At 41.4% G+C, this 21,818-nt stretch overlaps 1 protein-coding gene across 2 annotated transcripts; it reads left to right on the top strand.

The window, feature by feature from the left end:
- The first annotated feature begins 42 nt into the window (after positions 1 to 42).
- LOC122068458 (biotin carboxyl carrier protein of acetyl-CoA carboxylase 1, chloroplastic-like) lies at positions 43 to 21,668 on the top strand. Of its 2 annotated transcripts, none has more exons than XM_042632311.1 (6): positions 43 to 506; positions 1,210 to 1,263; positions 1,358 to 1,524; positions 1,629 to 1,959; positions 2,048 to 2,119; positions 21,540 to 21,668. In XM_042632311.1, exons 1-6 carry the CDS (start codon positions 348 to 350, stop codon positions 21,651 to 21,653), a joined length of 897 nt encoding a protein of 298 aa, XP_042488245.1. In that variant the 5' UTR covers positions 43 to 347; the 3' UTR covers positions 21,654 to 21,668. The 2 variants fall into 2 exon arrangements, with proteins under 2 accessions (XP_042488245.1, XP_042488244.1); XM_042632310.1 differs by having other exon boundaries at positions 21,526 to 21,654.
- The last annotated feature ends 150 nt before the right edge of the window (positions 21,669 to 21,818 follow it).

Raw genomic sequence — 21,818 nt, 5'->3', positions numbered from 1 at the left:
AAAAAAGAAAAAAAAAAAAAAAGAAAAAGAAAAAGAAAGAACTAGATAAACTGTGCTGAAGGAGCTCTTTCGTAACTTCGATTCCATTTTTTGAAAGATTTGAGCTGCTAACTCCAGTGCTGATCAATCCGCCAATGTAGCAGTGCCACACACATTGCAGCAACGAATAGTGAAGAGAGACGGAAAGAGACGTTCGTTTTCATTTTAGAAGCTTCTCTCTCCCATTCTTCGCTCCTCTTCCCTCAGGATCATCGATGTGACGGACGTCTTCCGTCTCTTCTTTGTCAAAACTAACCCTTCGACCCAGAATTTCTCTCTCTGATTCAGTTTCTTTCCATCCCTGAGTAATGGCGTCGTCGCTTCCAGCTGCCTCTGCAACAGCAGCAGCTTCTGCATCCAAAACGACGACTTCAACCTCCTCTTTGCCCTATGACCAACGCCATTGCTGCCACTCGAGGGTCTCATTTAACCTCTCTTCGAAGCCAAAGCTCCTATTTTCCACCAAGGTAAACATTTCTTCTTTTAATTCATCTGGATTTTTGTTGAATTGGGGTTAATATGCAGGTCATTTGGGTCGACGTATCTGAGTTTCTTGTTCAATTTGGTTGGGGTTTTGAGTTTATGTTGGGTGAATTTAGCAAGATCCGGACTGGAATTTTGGATTCTGCTTCCAAGTTAGCTACTTTGTGGTGGTTGAATTGATTACTATTGGATTTGTCAAAGAAAGGGGGTTCTGTTTAAGTGTTTGTGTAGTCAGCTTGTAGGTTTGAACTTATTTTTGGGTTTATGTTCTTTGAACAGTTAGTTTGACCGTTTAAATTCTATTGAATTGATATAGGACCTTGCTTGATTAAATAATATAATAAATTAATGAACTTATTAAGTTTTTGGGCCTGATGGTTGATTTGGTAGTTCTGTAATTAGTGCACACCTGATGTCCGATGGTCATTTCTGGTGAAAAGAAGTTCTGTAATTGCTTTGTTTTTCTTCGTGGGTTCCATAAAATGCTCTCTCTCACAGTTGAAAGAACTTGATGTAAACTAAAAATTTAAACTGGTATTTAAGGGTTTTATTCTCTGCTTTCGTGGTGCTTTTTTTATGTGAAAATTTGCATCAAATATATTAAGCTTCCAGTTGAAGTTTTGGTGGATAAAAAGCATGGAAATCTACTTTTGAAATGTGATGATGAAATAAGTTATCCAATTGTAGGTTCAACCTTTTACTTGGAATCATTCCAGGGTGGTCAAGGCGCAGTCAAATGAGGTAAGCTTCTGCCAGTGGTTTTTCATTTGAGGATCTGGGTTCTGTTTTTTGTTCTTTCTGGGACTTGCTTTTGCCACCATCTGTTGCGTTCAAGGTTGCTGTCGATGGATCATCAAATGCTGAAGAAATTCCTGCAACCAAATCAGATGTACTGGCATCAGAGGAAAAGAATGCTAAGCCAGTGAAGGAGCCTTCTCATGCTGCTTTGGCCACAGAGGAGTCACTCTCTGAGTTTATAAATCAAGTTTCAAACCTTGTGAAGTAAAAAACCTCAATTTTTTTTTTTTTTTATATAGCTATTGCTTTCTATCAGGCAATATTCCCTTAACATGATCGGTTTTTGGTCACTTTTGTTCGTCTTTCAGGCTAGTTGACTCTAGGGATATTGTGGAGCTGCAGATGAAGCAACTTGACTGTGAATTAGTTATCCGTAAGAAGGTGGCCTTGCCTCAGCCACTATCTCCTGCTCCTATGGCCATGATGCATCCTTCCTCTCCATCACCAGCCATTCCATCAGCTTTCCCTCCTCCACCACCTGCAGCTGCCCCTACAGCTGCCCCTACTCCTTCAACCTCAACCCCTCCACCTTCTCCACCTCCATCTAAGGTAGCCAAGTCATCGCTTCCTCCCCTTAAATGCCCCATGGCTGGGACATTCTACAGGAGCCCGGGACCTGGTGAACCTCCATTTGTGAAGGTAATTGCACTCTAGTTACTTAATATGACATTGTATCACTATAGCTTCATGTTAAAAGATGACTTGGCACTGTTTTTTCTTTCCTTAGGTTGGAGATAAAGTTCAAAAAGGGCAGGTCTTGTGCATCATTGAAGCCATGAAATTGATGAATGAAATTGAAGTAAGGCTGATCTCATTTTGTCTTTTAGCTTGACTTTTGAAATGAAGAACTGTTTTAGCAGACTTGCTTGACCTTTTCTCTTATTCTATTGTGATTATTTTGCCCAATAAGATATGCTTATTTGGACACATTAATTCTCCTCACACTAGACAATAAAAAATGTTCTCTATCCTTGCCGTAAATCAATCGCTTATTATGGGATATTAAACTTTATATGTGGGAAATGTACTTCCCTTTTATTTATGGCATATGAACTGTGCATATGAAGTTACCTCTAATTCTTTTAGCTTCCAAACTCTTGGGGTCAATATGATGCCTTGAGCAATGTTTTTAAAATTGATTAGATCATCAAGGCAGAGTAACCAGGAATCTAGATAATCTGGTTGCCAATGCCCAGCCTGAAGGTTTAATGTGGAATATTCCAGCAGAACCATGGAATGTTGGGCATTTTTGCTCAATGGTTGAATTCCAAGCCAGTCACTTGATCCAGGAGGTGCTTTAGTAGACTTCCCTCTAGGTGAAACAAATTGTTTGGACTGAATACAATGTTTATTGGTTAGATAATTTTGGGTTTGGGGGGGGGGGTTAAAGATCAAAAGATTGTAATACTGCAAACTGCTCCATGTAGGAAGGTATGAATACTGGATTCTGGGTATAAATCAAGACGTTAAAATTACTTGACCATCAAATCTTGGGGCAAGTAGGGAAACAACCGCTTTGCGAAGGGTAAGGCTGTGTACATTGTGACCCTCCCCAGACCCTGCAGTGGCGGGAGCCTTGTGCATTGGGTACAATTTTTTTTTAATCAAATCTTGGGGTACTATTTCTTGGCTACATAGTTGATAGTCGATACTATACTTTCCATTCTATTATTTCAGGTCACTTGAACAATTATTTTAGGCAGTTCCTCGATGTATGTTATTGTAGCAGTGATCCAGTATTCTAGTACCTATAAGCCAATTATGAGTGAGGGTTGGGTGACTCATTCTTAAACTGTAAATCATAAGAAAGAGGAAGAGAAGAGAACAAGAGATGGCTGCAATTAGGGAGACACAACCGTAGAGTTGGGACTGCCCCCTTCATTCAATATATATAGACTAGCTAATGCAGAGACATAACCCAAATAGGAAACTAAGAAGCATTACCGAAATAGGAAACTCAAGGACTAACTAATTCTAACATAACTAATAGAGACCAAAATACCCCTAGGAAGGGGAATCGTGACTTGCGCTAACAGCGGCCCACGATTTCCTTTCTCTTACTAGTATCAACTTCTAACACTCCCCCTCAAGCTTGAGCATAGATGTTAATCATGCCTAGCATGTTACAAATATAATCAACTCTACCATTTCCAAGAAACTTGGTAAAAACATTTGCAAGTTGTTCGCCCGTGCGAACATGACTCGTAGAGATAACCCCTTGTTGCAACTTCTACCAAACAAAGGGACAATCTACCTTGATATGTTTTGTTCTCTCATGGAACACTGGTTTTGATGCAACATGAATAGCATCTTGGTTATCAAACCACAATTGCATAAAGGAAGTGCACTCAAACCCAAGTTCGATTAACAAGTGCTTCACCCACATTAACTCACAAGTGACATTGCCATGGCACGATACTCAGACTCTGCGCTAGATCGAGCTACAATAGCCTGCTTTTTTCTCTTCCACGACACAATATTTCCACCAACAAAAGTATAGTACCCAATGGTTGACTGACTGCCTATCGACAAGACATCCAGCCTAATCAGCTTAAAAAAAACCTTCAACATATCCATGTCCATGATTAGAGCATAACAGACCACGAAGCCTTCCTGAGATACCTCAAAATACGAATAGTAGCCTTCTAATGGGATGTATGTGGAGATGAAAGAAATTGACTCATAACACTGACAGAGAAGGCAATGTTAGGTTGAGTCAGTATAAAATAATTTAGCTTTCCCACCAACCTTTAATACTTCTCAGGATCTTCTAACACATCACCTCCTTCAGCTGTAAGTAGGATGTCAATTCTGATCCCGCACTGTTAGGCCCGACCAAGCCCGAAACGTGTATGGCCCGACCTAGACCGGTCTGATTAATAAATATATCAGGCTTGAGCCCGTTACGTTTATAAATGGGCGTTCATAGTGCAGGTAGCTAGCCCGTCGGCGCCCGACCGAACAGACCGACTATATGCCGAATTGAACCGACTTGTTGTAGCCTGACCGAGCCAGAGCTAGAGCCAGAGCCAGAGCCAGAGCCAGAGCCCGACCCTCTTTATTAAAGAAAAATCATAACCTTATATTATTTCTCTTTTTTATTAAAGATTTGCGTAACCTTCTACCATGATGATTTTTGTATAAAACTACAATGGTCTAATGTTGAAACGGAACATTTCTGGGCCTTCAACCCACTTAAGAAAAGAATTTTAGGGTAGGAACCTTTAGAGGCTGTTTGAGCTCTTTTAGACAAAAATAGGTCCATAGCGTGGTTAAGGTCTGTTTAAGGTAGCTCGATTAAAGCCCGACTGAGACCGGCCAGGCCTGACCCAACCGGTTGACACCCCTAGTTGTTAGTTTCAAATTTGGATCTATTGAAGTATCAAGAGGTTTGGCTCCTAAAATACTAGTCTCTATAAGCAACTCTATAACATATTTTCTCTGAGAAAGTGAAATTCCCTTCTTAGATTGGGGAATTTCAATACCAAAAAATGATTTAACCTTCCTAGATCCTTAGTTTGGAAATATTGCTATACATGCACTTCCAAATTTTGGATTCTTTTAACATCATCTCTAGTAATGACAATAATCAGCATACATAATCATAAATATGCTCTTTACACAAGACTTTTGATAGAACACCGAATGGTCATTGTCACACCTTGACAACTCAAATTCACTAACCACATATGTGAAACTACAAAACCATGCCCAAGGAGATTGTTTTAAACTGTACAAGGACTTTTTAAGCTTACACACCATGTCAGACTCCCCTTGAGCAGTATAACCCGGAGGTTGCTCCATGTATACTCCCTCATGCAAATCACCGTGAAGAAAAACTTTTTTCACGTCAAGTTGATACAACAACCAATGAGACAAAATCGTAAGATATTGAAAGACGAACATATGCCAACTTGGCAACAGGAGAAAAGGTATCCAGATTATCAACACCATAAACTTGGGCACACCCCTTTGCAACTAATCGGGCCTTCAACCGAGCAAGAGAACAATTAGGGTTGACCTTAACCATGTAAACCCAATGACAACCAATAGTTGACTTGCCCTTAGGCAATAATACAAGATTCCAAGTCTGATTTTCCTTTAAAGCGAGCAGTTCTTTGTCCGCAATTGTCCTTTAGCTAGTACTAAATAATGCCTCTACAATAGGCTTAAGAATAGGATGACAAGGAACATTCAAAAGGCAAGAATGAAAAGATGATGAAACACTAGAATAAGACACAAAGTTAGAAATAGGATGTTGGGTACAACTCCTAACACCCTTACGTTGTGCAATAGGAAGATCTAGATCAAACAGAGGAATACCTAAAGGATCCGTTGACAAAGATGATGAGGCAGGTACTGTAGAGGTAGGGGTTCTAATGCTTCCTTAGGACGACGAGTATAAACCTGCTGAACAATTGGTGGAGAAGGTGGTGATGGCAACTTGTGGAATAGAATGATGAACAATATAAAGTGACATCCAGCTTAGACAAAACAAATGACTCAAAGAAAGATACATCAACAGTAACAATATATTTTTGTAGGACAAGAGAATAAAATCTATACCCCTTTTGGGTATGCGAGTAACCCAATGAGAGAGACTTAAGATATCTAGGATCCAACTTTGACAAACCTGGACGATGATCACGAATAAAGCAAACACAACCAAAAACACGAGGTGGAAGAACAAAAACTGGGTCAAAAGGAAACAATAAAGAATAGGTAGTATCACCAAGTAGAACAGAAGAAGGCATATGATTAATAAGATAACAAGCAGTCGAAACATCAGCCCAAAAATGTTTGTCCACCTTGATTTCAAAGAGATGAAACTGAGCAACCTCCATCAAATGTTAATTCTTTCTTGTAGAAACTCCATTATGTTGAAGGGTATCTGAACAGAAAGATTGATGAATCATTCCACAACCAGTTATAAACTGAGAAAAAGGACCAGAAAAGTACTAAAACCTTAATGGTTACACTAAGTTTGTTTTGAACTTCAGCAACAAAGGTAGAAAAGATGGAAAATAACTCAAAACAATTTTTCATTGAATAAATCTAGGTAACCCTGAAATACTCATCAACAAAAGTAATGAAATATTTAAATCTAACTTGGATGTAATAGGACAAGGACCCCATACATCCGAGTGAACCAAAGAAAAAAGGTGCTAATCCATTCATTGGCTCAAGGGGAATAGCTTACACAATGTAGCTTCCCAAACTGACAAAACTCACATTCTAAACTAGAAAGAGAACTAAAATGAGGATCAAGCTTCTGTAGACTTTGTAAAGACGGATGGCCCAACTGGCAATGAACCTAATGAGGGGTCAGGATACTTGAATGGGCAATAGAAGGAGGATTGTCTTCAAGAAGATACAACTCAACTCGACGGCCTCTACCAATCATCTTCTTCATCGTAAGGTCTTGAAAAACAAATGAGTTGGAAGAAAATGTGTAGAATAATTATAAGCGTGTGTAAACTTGCTTATAGACAAAAGATTAAATGGAAAATGTGACGAATAAAGGACAGATGATAAGGACAATGAAGAATTAAGATGAACTATGCCAGTGCCATTTACCTTTACAATTGAACCATTGGCCAAAGTGACGTGAGCAGAAGATTCCTTAAAGGAAGAAAATATACTTGAAACATTGGACATGTGATTTAATGCACCTGAATCAATTATTTAGGGACAAGAAGAAGAGGTGAGACATGCAATGGCATTACCTGACTGGACAAAAGTAGTAGTGGAAGCTTGAGGAGCCTGAGTCTGAAACTGATTATACCGTGTAAATTCTTCATTGGTCATCTTTACCATCTTACCCTCAGATTGTCCAATCTGAGAAGGATCAACAATTGTTGATGAATTAGCAAACTAATTTTGAGAAGGTTTGCTATTAAGTTTCCAACCAAACGTTAGATGTGCCCTGGTTTGCCACAATGGTGGCATGTTTGTTCTACCCCTGAACTATCTGAAGGGTTACTAGTAGGTTTCCCTTTGCTACTATCATTGCCGGTATTATGTGGACCTCCACGATTATTATTTTATGCTACGAGTGTGGAGCTTTCTATTGGTGTAGGATCATGATAATTCTCTCGAGATACCCGTCAGACTTGGTAAAAGGTATCCACAAGAGATGCCACGTTGTCACCTCTAAGAATCTGAGAATGAACAGAGTTATACTTTGTTCGAAGACCTCCCAAAAAATCCCCATAACTGCAAGCTGCTTTTGTTGGCTCTACATTAGGGGTGAAACAGGGCTGGGTTGGGCTAGATTTTTTGAAACCCTATCCCAACCCTAGGTCTCCCAAATTCAATCCAGGCCCAAGTCAACCCTTTCGGGCTCATGCCTAGGCTCAACCGTGACGGCCTCATGCCAATCCAACCCAACCCGATCCTAATTGACCCTAATTTGGTTAGGTTAGGTCGGGTTGTGTGAGACCCAAGAATACGACAAGTATTAGACCCGCCTGGGAGATCAGTGAGGTGTCCCCACCAAGAATACGGCAAGTACCAGGGGGTTTGGGAGATCAGTGAGAGTGTGCAAACTTTAGTTCCACATCGCCTAGGGAGATTCCTGGACTAGTTAATAATCTCAAGCTTCCTTAACATGGCACAACGTGTTTTAAAGTCTTGAGGCCCATGGGCCAAAGAAGACAATATTGTGCAAGGTTAATGGGGCCGGGGTGTTACAAATGGTATCAGAGCAGACCCCGACAGTGTGTGGGGCTACAGCGGGGACGTTATCCCGAAAGAGGAAAAGTTTGTGAGACCCAAGAATACGGAAAGTACCCGACCCGCCTGGGAGATCGGTGAGGGTGAGGTGTCCCCACCAAGAATACGGAAAGTACGAGGGGGTTTGGGAGATCAGTGAGGGTGTGCAAACTTTAGTCCCACATCGCCTAGGGAGAGATTCCTGGACTAGTTATTAACATCTAGCTTCCTTAACATGGCACAACGCGTTTTAAAGCCTTGAGACCCCTGGGCCAAAGAGGACAATATTGTGCAAGGTCAATGGGGCCAGGGCGTTATAGGTTGGCCCTAATTGCGCTTGATTTTTGCCAAGGTTGGGCTAACCTTGATGGACCCTGTTTTTGCCATTTGGGTCCTATGCATTGAAAAAAGAAAAGAAAAAAAAGAAGCACCAATAGATTAGTGATCAATACACAATTCAATTATGAAGTGCAACACAATAATAGATGTTCAAGACCTCTTGACCATAAGAATTAATGACCCAAATTTCATTATTCTGAATAAAAGGATAGGATTATAGACCTAAATTATATTTATATAAATCATTGTTAAAATCAGGGCGGGGTTGGGCCTAGGCCTCAACCCAAGCCCGGCTCAACCCTAACCTGCCCTCAAGGTTAGAAATCTTAGCCCAAGCCCTCTTTGGGCTCAGGGTGGGTTTGGGTTGTCAGGGCCAAACTTACACCCCTACTTTGCATGGTCTTCACATCACCACTAATAGGAAGTAGAGAGTTTAACTACTCGTATATTCTCTTGAAATCAGTGAAGTAAGTTAAAGGGTATGATGTAGATTTTGCTATCAAAAGGAGAGTTCAATGCTGGCTAAATTCTAGTTCAGATCTGGTTCAGTTTCTTACATCGAACCAGCCTTATTTTTCTCCAATCGGATCACCAACCTGTTGTTACTGTCTTGGGGTCCAATATTGACGGCTGGCTTAGGAAAGATGCTGCCAGCACTTGTTAGGATATTAGATATTAGTTTCTATTTTGCATTAGTTTCTATTTTTGCATTAGTTTCCATTTTTTGCATTAGTTTATATTTTGTATTAGTTTCTAATTTGGATTAAGCTTCGATTTTGCAATTTCATACCTCTATATAAAGAGAGCATGTTGTAGACACAAATTAGATTTGAATTAATGAAGTTTACTGCAGCTATTGCTTGCTCCCTCTCTTGAGAAAGGAAGACAAATAGCTGAGATAGCTGTTGGTGAGATGCCCGGGCTGAGATAGCCAATCCCACCCACATCTACCTTGCTTACTATCTTCTTTTTGTTGTTCTTCTAGTTTCTGTTATTGTTTACTAGAGTGTTTGTGAGGTAAAACTAAACCTATCAGAAGACCAGCCAAGGATCAAAGCCTATCAAGAGATCAGCTTGAAAAACCAGCCACAACTAGGGAATCAATTTTTTGCAGACAAGTTTTTGGAAGCAAATCGATAGGGCTGTTTCTCCAGATCTGTCCAGCATCTTCGAGCACCCTTTGGAGGGTTTGAAGACCTCCCCAAAGGCCTACTTCGACCAGGATTTGAGGCTGTTCTAACCAGCCAAAAGAGAACCGCAAGAATGCTCCTTTGGCCTGCTGAAACCCTAACTTTGTAGAGGCCGAGTGTTGATTTTGTTAGTTCACTTCAGATCTGATTCAGCCACTGTTGGTGTGTCTTCAGCAGTGTTTTGAGGATCCTTGAAACCAGGTTTGTCTGTCCTAAAGTTTCCTTACTTGTGAGCTTCAATTTAGCCTTTCCCTTAGGCTTTGTTGTTGAACTATTTGATCTCTAAGTTTGAATTCAGAATTGGTATTGGTTGAGGGTTGTTTATCTTATTGGGGCTTATTTATCTAGTGTAAATTCACTCTACATTATTTGGTATCAGAGCCTAGCTAGACCAAGGATGGAGCCGTATGAATCTTGTGAGAAAATTTTTTCATACAAATTCCTTGAATGGGCAGATGAATTGGACATGTACTTTGACAACTACAATTTGACAGAGATGCACCAACTTCGATATGTTTGCTCCCAGATGAGTGATTGTGTTTGAATACAATGGAGAGTCTGTGAAAGGCAACTTCAAGCTCAAGGACGTGAGCCTAGAACGTGGGAAGAGATGTAGTATGAGTTGGCGGCATGTACCTGTCACACCCTGCCTCAATTTGGCCAAGGTGTGCGGCACTGGACACCCACATCCAATCAGCCTACCCTCCAGGATCACAGATGTAGTACCTTAATTTCACAAATGCCGCTAAGATCACAATCTAAAATCAGAGTACGCTAATAAATGATACAAATATCACTGGTGATTTACTGAAGTGATAAATTACAAATATACAAAAAATCATTTGTTAACAACCCATAGGTGTAATATTTACCTCTTATATATAACATTAATGTACATCAAAAGAAATTACCGAATAACAATAATGAAATCCATCAGCAACCCAGTGTCTCATAGACACGAGCCTTACAACTGCCGCCAAAGTCCAATCCTGCCTCAGCACTGGTTCCACCATCTAAAAATAGTTATCAACGAGGGGTGACCTTCACAAGCCCAGTGAGGGGTGTGCATACAAGCACACACATCATGGAGCCCACACACACTCTCAGTAATATCATAGATGCACAGCCACATGATCCATTTTATTTATATTTGTCCATTCTAATTACTAAGTCTCAATACGTATGGGTATAAGTGCTACAAGCAGTATAGGTGGCATCCCCTTCCCAGTACGTCGGGCCTCAGCGATACAAGCTAGCTGCAAACAGGAGTCAGCTAGTCTCGGAAAGAACCTCGGTCCCCCGGTTAACCCCTAAATAGTAACCCTGACAGCCAGGGTCTGGGAAAGAACCTCGGTCACCCATGTTGTTCGACAGTCATGCGTAGGGGTGTCAATTCTGAGCCCGCACTGGTAGGCCCGATCGAGTTCGACACGTTTATGGCCCGACCTGGACCGGCCCATTTAATAAATGTGTCTGGCTTGAGCCCGACACGTTTACTAAATGGGCGTTCACGGTGCAAGTAGCTAGCCCGTCGGGCGCCCGACCGAACCGACACGTTTATATGCTCGGCTTGAATCGATGCATTGTAGCCCGACCTAGCCCGACCCCCTTTAATACATAAAATTCCTATTTTGCCACTACTAGTAAGAAAAAAAGTAAGCTCTTACCCTTTACTTTGTAATGGGATTTGATTTAATCAAGCTTTATTTTGTAAATTGTAAATGTCATAATCTCTTCTTTTTCTTTGTAAGAACAACCATAATCTCATGTCATTTCTCTTTTTTATGAAAGATTTGCCTCACATATTTTTGGGCATTCAACCAACTTAAGAAAATAATTTTAGGGTAGGCATGTTTAAAGCCCGTTTAGAGCCCGTTTAGACTTAAATAGGTCCGTAGCCCGGTTAAGGCCCGAGATTATGACCCGTTTAAGGAAGCCCGATTAAAGCTCGACACCGACTGGCCCGATTATAAACCGTACCATGCCCTTTAAAGCTAGGCCTGTTCACTTAAACAGGCATTCACGATGTAAGGCTGTCAAGTGGTCAAGCCCGATTAAGCCTGACCAAGACCGGCCCAGCCTGACCGGTTGACACCCCTAGTTATGTGTATAGTACGTCGTACCATGTTGTGGCCTCTTAGGATACAGTACGTCGTATCTTGGCGTAGTAGTCCTCCATGACCTACCACCGAGTGAGATTAGCCAATACCTTACCCCCTATTGGCAAGGGTTTATAGCACTGGGATGTGATCCTAACCATATGCATCTATATGCATCCATAACATCCATAGCTGTAAAAATGACCTCTGAGCCTACGGTACCAGAAAGAATCTCGGCCACATCGTGCCTCAGACTGTCAATATTGCATCCATCACCACACAGCTAACAAACTTCACATCCACAAAACCACGATCGCATCCAAGTCGGTAAAATCATGCAACATGTGAAATACATTATTTTATATAAAATAAATTTATAACATAGTAATCATCATATTCCACATGAGCAGGCAAATATCAAAATATATATGAAACACTCTGTAAAATAAAACAAACACCCACTCACCTCAAAACCCGAATCACAAAGTGCGATAGGATCTCCCACAATCAATTGCGTGTCCTCGCCCGATAAGTTTAGGTTCCTAGTCAAAAGCCTATTATCATGTTAAACATTTATAACACCTACCTACACTTAAGATGACTCAATACTGATTCACTGCTGAACCCAAAACAACTCCCAAAATCCCATGTACCAACCTAATTTAGGGTCTTTGAAAAGTCCCTAAGTTTCCCCTACCCATAGGGATAATTTTAGGTAAAAAGGTAAGGGACACCTAGCATACTTCTGTATAGTTTCCATATTGAACATAATCCACAAGGGAAGGGTATAACTTAATCCTAATAGGGGCTGACTAGTAACACCTAGCATACTTCTGTATAGGTTCCATATTGAACTTGTAGAAGCCCTCACTAATCCCTATACAGACCCTACTTTCGATGATGCCCCAAATTGACCCACCTTGTAGGGCCAAATAAAATTACTTAAGGTGTAGCATGATCCACTAGTGGGGTAGCGTATCAGCAGAAAAATTGAGGCTGATCCGACCTAAAATCACCCAACCGACGGGTTGGCTGGGCAGCAACCGGCTGGCCAGTCGAACATGCCGGTTCTCTCTTTCTGCAGAAGCTGATTCTGCCAAGGGCTGTACTGTATATCAAAACCCAAATTTGGGTTTAATTCCTCAGTCCAGGGTTCTGATCATGCATACCAGGTCTGAAGATGGGGTTTAGACTTCGAATTGACCCATCTTTGGGATCTAATTAGCTAAACCTAGAGTTGATACAGTCAATTCTGCAGAAAATTTCAGAATTTACCCAGATTTTATAAATTCTGCAGAATTGGGTTATTTCCCTGGAATTAATCACTTAATTGGGGCTGTAATAATAATATTTTAACCACTAATATTATCTGCTACCATCAAATTAGCTCAGCAGATGAAATCTGGAAAGAGAATCGGATTCAACTCAACCCAAAATTCTAATTCTAGAACAATTAAAATTCTTCCCTTGCTTATTGCAGAATTTTTGATCTTGTACAGCCTCTATTGGGTTCCAATTTGCATTGTTTAGTCATAAAACCTAAAATCCATCTGTTCTAGGGTTTACAGAATTTTATGCAAATTGAGTCCCAGAACCTTTCCTGAAATTGGGGATTTATTCACTGGGTTCTGGATTCAGCTCATAGGGACTCAATTGCAGTCCCTACACCTCCAAGACCCTAAACCCTAACATGCTACCCTACTGTGCAGCCATTAGAGAGCAAGTTCTTACATTCTTCTTCTTCTTCTCTTTCTTTTCCTCTGCTCTCCCCAACGTTTTCAGCTTGTGAAAGGCTGACATGAAATAAATGGAGGATAGAATCTATTTATAGTGGTTAAAACATACTACACTAGGGCCTGTTTGGTTGAAGTACTTAATTCCTAAAAAGTAATTCTTAAAAACTACTTCTAAAAACTGATTTTTAGAAACTTACAACTAGAACTAATAAAAATTAATTTCTCATTAATGGAACCCACCAAATGTTGACCTAAAACATGAGTTACACTCAGCAGATAGACCCCTATGCATGGGGTCGAGATGTTGAGTTGGGCTGCAGGGAGGTGGACCCCACATAGAAAACCTTTTTTTTTTTTTTTTTTTTTACATTCCGCTAGCCAAACCGGATTGCCGGTTGCAGCCTTTTCAGCCCATCAACTGTCCTATTGCCTAAGCTTATGAATCCACTCAATGTGGAACTGGTCCCACTTTTATTTTAACTATTTTATACTCCTTGACTAGTGGATCTGCCAAACTTCCCTCTCTTACTATTGTACATATGAATTCATTGCAGAGCAGCCTACTTTCATATGCCAACCGGGTTATACACTGGGCTCAGCTGCTTCTAGTTTAGGGTGTTACAGTACCTATCTAAGCATGAACGAAGAATGTACTTCCCTCCACCAGATTTTCAAAAGCCACTCACAGTTGATAAGAGCATGAAGGAATCATTGGCCTCTATTGCGTAATGCATTGCAAAGGAGCAACAAGAGAAGACACCTCTGACCAATGAACTAGAGTCAGAAGTTGAGTTTAGTGTTGGTGAAAATCCAGCAACTCCTACTATTGAGGGAGAGGTAGTCATTGATGTTCCTATCAGAGAGATTAATGTGGATGAAGTTGAAAGCAATATAGTCACAATTGTGGACAAGGAGATCGAACCCAAGAAGAATGGTGGTTCAACATCTGTGATGCCTGTGAATAGCTAAGAGGAAGATCTTAAAGGGAACGAGATTGAAGTAATGGTTGAAGACATCGTTGAAGAGATTGTGAACGACAAGGACGAGGGCCTCGAAGAGCCTATGCTTGAAGAAGAGCACGTAGAGGACATGCTAGAAGATGACCCCATGGACAAATCCGTAGACATTGAAGTGGAACACATGGAGTCCATCATCCCCTTGAAGTACCTTGAAGAGCATCAACCGTGCCTATACGACTACATCCGTATGATCAAGGAGCTGCCTGATTTTTTCTATTGGTTGTTGATGGACGTACACCATGTGGGTTTCTTTCTTACACTGAGAGGGAAAGTTTATGTAGATCAAGCTGTCAAAAGGAGAGTTCAATGCTGGCCAAATTCTAGTTCAGATATGGTTCAGATTCTCACATTGAACCAGCCTTATTTTTCTCCAATTGGATCAGCCAACCTGCTGTTACTGTTCAGGCTTGGGGCCCAATATTGACAGCTGGCTTAGGAAAGATGCTTCCAACACTTGTTAGGATATTAGATATTAGTTTATATTTTTGTATTAGTTTCTATTTTGCATTAGTTTCTATTTTTGCATTAGTTTCTATTTTGAATTAAGCTTCTATTTTGTAAGGTGGGTAGAGTAATGGTGGGCCGCATTAGATGGGGTGGGCTCAGAAAGGTGGTCAGCTGAAAAGGAAGGGGGAGGTAAGAGGTGGGTCGAAGCAATAGATAAAGGAGGAGAGGAGATGGATAAATTGGTAAAAGGAGAGGAGGGCAGAGAGAGAAGGGGGGGTAGGGTGTCGTGTGAAAGGGAGGGTGGCAAGGTGGAGGTGATAGCACCTGTAGCAGAGAGGTATTGGAGAGAAGGCACGTCAGGGCTAGGAAGAGGAGAGGGCGACAATAGATGGACATTTCCGGTAATAGCAGGGCTAGTGGAGCAGTGGGTGCCAAAAGGTGCTAGGCTAGCTGGGGGAAGGCCAAGGACCGACGGACCGAGAGAAGATCCAGCAGATGGCAGGCGATGGCCAGAGGGGGAGGAAGAGGGAACCACCGAAGGTTTGGAGGACTTCTTTCGGTGGTTCCGACTCCATCTCTGGCCGCAGCTGGGATGGCGAGAGACAATGATGGAGTTGTGAGGGAGAGGATAAAGGGGTGAGATTTGACTTGGGAAAGTGAGGGGTTAAAGGCAGTCAACGGTAGGATTCAATGATGGAAAAAGGTAGTCGGTAGTGGGGAGGGGTTCTGAGGCTGCCAAGGGGGTAAAGGATGAGGATGAGTGGTGATGGGGGTAACAATATGGTCAGCCGCGGGAGGTAGTGACATCCGTTCATCACAAGTAGGGGGCGAAAGCTTGATGTAGTCCTTGGAGGAGTGGCCAACGGTTTCGCAAACACAGTAGTGTGGGGGAACCCAATCATACACAATTTCTTGATGAAAAGAGGTTCCTTCATCATCCATAACGATGACAGGGGGAGGCAGAGTGTCAGGGAGACTTCAACATGTATGCGAGTATAGGAGAGTTTTTGCATTCTCTTCGTGCGCATGTTAGTGAAGAGAGTTTGTCCAACAAGGGAACCGATGATGCCCAGACCTTTTTTAGATAAAAAATGGAAAGGGATGTTTGGAAGAGTTATCCACAGGGGAATGGAGTAGTAGTCTATTTTGTGTAACTGCATGTACGGTTCCATTGCCTGAGAAAAATCGGTTTATTGTCGACATGCCAAGTGCCTTTTCTAGAGCATTTTGCATATCAGATTCCAAGGAGAGGTTGAATAAGAAGACACCATTGTCAAGCATGTATGTTGCCATTTGACCTTGCTGCTTGCATTGTTTAGTGAGGGAGCCTTTTACTATCAGGAAGCGGGGCCGACTGTCGAGGAAGTGTCCCACAAGGCAGAAGCGCCATTTGGAAATTACATAGGATAAAGATAAGGCTAAGAAACGCCCAATCTTCTAATCGCTAAGAAGGTGAGGGGGGACAGTGTGAAGGGATAGGTCCTATCTGGAAATGCTAGTAGAGGTGAGGGGGTGGGAAGTCCAGGGAGAAGGAGCAGAGGAAGGGGATGGAGGTAAGGGGGGGGGGGGGGGGAGGAGGGAGAGGTGGTGGAGGCAGAGGAGAAGAGGGAGGGGGGGGAGGTGGCGGAGGGGTGAAGGAGGAGGACATCGGGCTATGGCCAAAGAAGGAGGAGGGGAAGGAGAGTCATGAGAGGCAAAGGATCTCCTTAGTAAGTCTTAGTTCAAACTTACTATTGGTGAGAAACTCCATCCATAGTTATCTGATAACCTCTTGATTGTCATTCATTTTTTTAACTTGGTTTAGTCTCACAATTGATTCTTTCTTACTGTGCCACATAACCAAGTTATCACCAACAAATGTACAGTAGCCAGTAGTAAAGTGACGATCATGTGGAGAACCTGCCCAATCAGCATCAGTATATGCCTCAATCCACGTATGATCTGTAGGAGAATAAAATGTCGTTTCTTAGGGCAGTCTTCAGTACCTAAGGATCCGATATCCAACATCCATGCGTGAGGAATAGAGATCATGCATGTACTAACTCACCAAACTTACTACATGAGCTATGTTTAGTTGAGTGTGGGATAGAAATATGAGTCTACCAAACAACCTTTGATACCGACCTTTATCAACAAGTTCACCTTGCTTCTGAGATTAGTAGTAGTATCCCAGGCTTTACACCCTAACCAGTCTTTGAGAGGTCCAAGTTATATTTTCTCTGAGTGAACAATTCTGTTGGTGGAATGTGCCACCTCAATACCAAGAACATAGTTTGAAGTATCGGTACCTATAGTACTGTATCGGCTGACACATATCGGTATCGGCCCTAACTGATACTATACATGGAATTTTTAAAATCCTTTTGTGTTGACTTGTATCCTTTGATACATAGCAATATGCACCGATACACCACTGATACGATACACTGCACACCGATATGTACCATTACTCTATGAAAAATTAAAAATCGAGGTGAAATGTACCTTTTGGTATGTATCGATCGATACATACCGATACGGTGCGCTACGGTCATATAATGGCCAAGATGGGACATTTAAAGAAAAACAGATTTTTTGAGGGATTATTGTTCCAAAGTTGTTGCCATCCATTTTACTCTCTAACTAAAGTGGAAATCAAGGTTGGGAATAAGGATTTTACATTTATGGGACAACTACAAACCTTGGATTCTTAGTGCGATACTCTCAATTTAGGGTTTATGCATAATACATGTATATATATCTTTTTAACTATTTTTATGCAAAAGTGTATAAAAAAGTGTTTCGTATCCATTTATCTACATATCTTATCTTCGGTATGATAAAATACCCTTCGATACGTATCTTAATTTTGGCCAACCGATACGGCGATGATACTGATACTTTAATCCTTGACCAAGAAAGTATTTCAGCCTTCCTAGGTCCATGATCTCAAACTTCTTACCAAGATAGGCTTTGAGCTTTGAGATTTCAGATGTATCATTGCCAGTAATGACAATATCATCCACGTACACGATCAACACAGTAATATGATCACCCACCCTTTTAATGAATAGAGTATGATCAACATTACTCTGAGTGAAACTAAATGCTATCATGGCCTTGTGGAACCGACCAAACCATTCCCTAGGAGATTGCTTTAATTCATATAGAGCTTCTTCAGTCTACACACTTAGCCTTGGGCTTTTGAACTAGATTATCATGGTGGAATATCCATATACACTTCGTCAGTCAGCTCTCTATGAAGAAAAACATTCTTGACATCTAGTTGCTATAGTTCCCAACCTTGGTTCACTGCATAGGATATGATGACTCAAACTATATTCATTTTGGCCACAAGAGCAAAGGTCTCCTAATGGTCAATCCCATTGGTTTGAGTAAAGCCCTTTGCCACTATTCTTGCTTTGTGCCTATCCACAGTCCCATTAACATTGTGCTTGATAGTGAACACCCATTTGTAGCCAACTGGTCGCTTTTGTAGGGGAAGAACAACCATATCCCATATGTTATTGTTGTGAAGAGCTCTCATTTCCTTATTTATTGCCTCTTTCCATTTAGGTTCTGCATTTTTCTCTTGCTAGGTTTTGGGAATGGAAGCAGAGGATAAGGAAAACACAAACACACGATATGATGGGGCAAGGGAAATATATGACACAACATTTGAAATAAAATGCTGAGTACAAGTTCTATTGCCTTTTCTTTGAGCAGTAGTAACATCAAGAGACTGATCAAAATTAGGGGGAAAGGTTATACTTGAGAAAAAAACTCAGGATCAGGGAGTAATGGAGTAGTAGTGGCAGTGTCAGTTTTCCTTCTCTTGCGAGAGAATGCATGTATCACTAGACAATCCTGTGTTTTTGTGGAACTTGTGGCTCTCTCTGAATGGAAACCTCCTGCTCCTGAACCGATGGCTCCCCTTGAATAGGAACCTTTAGACCAGTAGTCTTTTCCCCAGTATCCCTCTTGGTAACTCATCCATGATAAGATATAAAGTACAATCAAAGTAGGAACTTGAATCACCTCTTCACTACTAGATGGCTCCCCTTGAAAAGGTTGAGAAGTAGTCCTTAGTCTCACGAAAGATCACATCTATGGAAACAAAGAGCCTTCGAGAAGGTGGATGATAGTACCGGTATCCCTTCTGAATGGAAGAGTAGCCAACTAAATACACCCGAGTCCACGATGGTCAAGCTTGCCTTGAATCTGATGATTACGAACAAAGCACACTGAACTAAACACCTTGGATGAAACAACCAAAAGTACGAGGCCCAGATAAAAACTTAATAAAAAAAAAATGGGACTCTTAAAATCGAGTATACGGGAAGGCATCCCATTGATGAGATAGGCAACAGTAAGGTCAGCCTTACTCCAATAGGGAGCAGGTATCTGCATCTTAAACATCAAGGAGCGAGCAACCTCAAGAAGATGGTGATTCTTGTGTTCAGCCACCCCATTCTACTTTGGGGTAACCACACAACTAGTTTGATGTATGATCCTATGATCAACTAAATAGGGCTAGAAGGAATATTCTCTGCCATTATCAGTATGTAGAATCTTGATTTTAGCATAAAGTTGAGTCCTAACCGTGCGATGGAATTCCCAAGCACTTAAAGACCTCACTCTTATGATGCAATAAATAAATCCAAGTAGATGAGTGTTGCAATCAATAAAAGTGACAAGCCATCTATAGCCAAAAATAGAAATACGGCGGACAGGGCCCCAAACATCAAAATGAATTTATGCAAAAGGAGAAGTACTTCTATTATCTGAAAGAGGATAAACATTCCGAGTTTGTTTTGCCAAAACACATGCATCACAAGTAAACTGATTCATAGTACAATGTCTAAGTAATGCTGGAAATAATCTAGATAAAATGCCCCATGGTGGGTGACCTAGACGACGATGCCAACCCAAAAGCTCTGAAAGTGCCAAATTAGAGGATGTGTGTAGAGTCCGTGAGGGACCAATGTCTAGGTAATAGAGACCACCACTCATTTTACCATTGCTAATCGTTGCCCTCGTCACCAAATCCTAAAACACACAATGAGTAAGAAAGAAAGTGACTTTACAATTCAGATCTTTAATAATCCTATCAATAGACAATAAATTAGTAGAAAACTGAGGAACATGTAACACAGAGGACAAGGATTATAAAGGAGAGCGTAGAATGGAACCTGATCCAACAATAGGTGATAGGGAACCATTAGCAGCACGAACTTTGGTATTACCTGAAGAGGGACAATAGGTCGAAAAAAAAAGGTGTGGAAACCAATCATGTGATTAGTAGCCTCAAAGTCAATTATCCAAGCCTAGGAGGAAACAGATGCACTATGACCACAAATATAGTACATGACTGGGCTGAGTGGGAGGTAGTGATTGTTGGTAGAGAGGAAGCAACAATAGTGGAGGAACCCATCTGAGTCAGCATATGACGGAGCATGGCCATCTTGTCAATAGAAAAGGAGGAACCTATAGTAGTGGAGCTATCAGAATCGGCTATGGTCTTAGATTGATTTTCCTGAGTGTTCTTCCCACGACCCTGATTATGCCCATGAGAGTTGGCGAAACATCTATACAGTTTCCAACAAGTCTCCTTGGTGTGACCCTCCTTGCCATAATAGTCACATTTAACCACTGGTTTATTAGGAGAGGATGAATTAGCAATCTGTGAACCAGTACTAGTAGCATAAAGTAGAGCAGATCGATCTTGAAAAATAGGCTGTAGCATCTTAGATCGACGTTGCTCCTCAGCCTGAATTATGGAATAAGCCTCCTCAAGAGTGTGTGGAGGATCATGATTGAGCACATTAGCCTCAGTCTGATCATATTCCACATTGAGACCTGCCAGAAAATCATAAATGCGGAGCTCCTCACGCTTATTAAACCCAACAACATCAATCTCACAAGATTGATAAGTCTCATTGTCACACCCTACCTTGCTCTTTATATGGCACAGGTGCGCCGGCAATGGATACCTCATCACACCCAGTCAGCCCGCCAAACCAGGATCCTACTCTAGGAGAGTCCACAACACCACAACCTTATATGCTAATATCATAATCAGAGTCCGCAACGGATCATATAAAATCAAATAAAGATAATATCCACCCAGTGCTTCTATGTGATACTTGATGCTATATATACAATGATTCACAACAACATATATAGTAATCCATATATATATATATATATACAGTCATCCCATTCTAAAACAAATATTTACACAAAATATCTTCCAACAGTAGTTCTACCCTCCAACCTGTATCAACAAAAACTGATTTCCACCACTATCCACATATATATGCAAAAGGATAATCAAATACATCAGTCCTCAATATTGCTGTCCACCGTATGCACAATCATTACATTCGCAGTCATGCCCATGGCTGAAATCATCAAAATCCGGAATACAAGCCAACTGATCCATAACCACGTCATCATGCTTTGAATTATCAACCTGCAGCTGACTGCTCTCCTCATCTATGGAACAAAGAAATGGGGGGTGAGCATATGGTGATGCTCAGTGAGGGGGTGGGATAGAAGCAAACACACGCATCCATATGCAATGCATGCTCCATACAATAGAATGATGCTCATGAATCCATTTATTTAACTATTTATATTTCCTAGTCCATTACTAAGTCTCATCTCCTATGGGTATAAGTGCTCCCGACGCAGGTGGCATTCCCTACTCTGTACGTTGGGCCTCAGGAATATAAGTTATGCTGCAGGCAGGAGCCAGCCAGTGCCGGTACGGGTCCCGGCCCACACCGGCTAACCCCTAAAAGGTAACCCCAGATCATAAATATATCTACAGGCATACAGTACGTCGTATCTTGTCATACACACTCACACCCATACACATCCACCACTGGTACAGTACGTCGTACCACTCACAGTGCACTGCTGATCAGGCAGTCACTTTTATTGGGAGTAGTCCATACCTAACCCATTACG

The sequence above is a fragment of the Macadamia integrifolia genome, unplaced genomic scaffold (genome assembly GCF_013358625.1).
Source record: "Macadamia integrifolia cultivar HAES 741 unplaced genomic scaffold, SCU_Mint_v3 scaffold401, whole genome shotgun sequence".
In the NCBI taxonomy this organism is placed as follows: domain Eukaryota; kingdom Viridiplantae; phylum Streptophyta; class Magnoliopsida; order Proteales; family Proteaceae; genus Macadamia; species Macadamia integrifolia.
This window is presented reverse-complemented; position numbering and strand designations above follow the sequence as displayed.

Bases quoted from the DNA above. Each gene is read 5' to 3' on its own strand.
- LOC122068458 (XM_042632311.1), top strand. From the start codon at position 348: ATGGCGTCGTCGCTTCCAGCTGCCTCTGCAACAGCAGCAGCTTCTGCA. The intron at 507-1,209 runs GTAAACATTTCT...ATCCAATTGTAG, and splicing joins AGCTCCTATTTTCCACCAAG to GTTCAACCTTTTACTTGGAA. The intron at 1,264-1,357 runs GTAAGCTTCTGC...GTTGCGTTCAAG, and splicing joins TCAAGGCGCAGTCAAATGAG to GTTGCTGTCGATGGATCATC.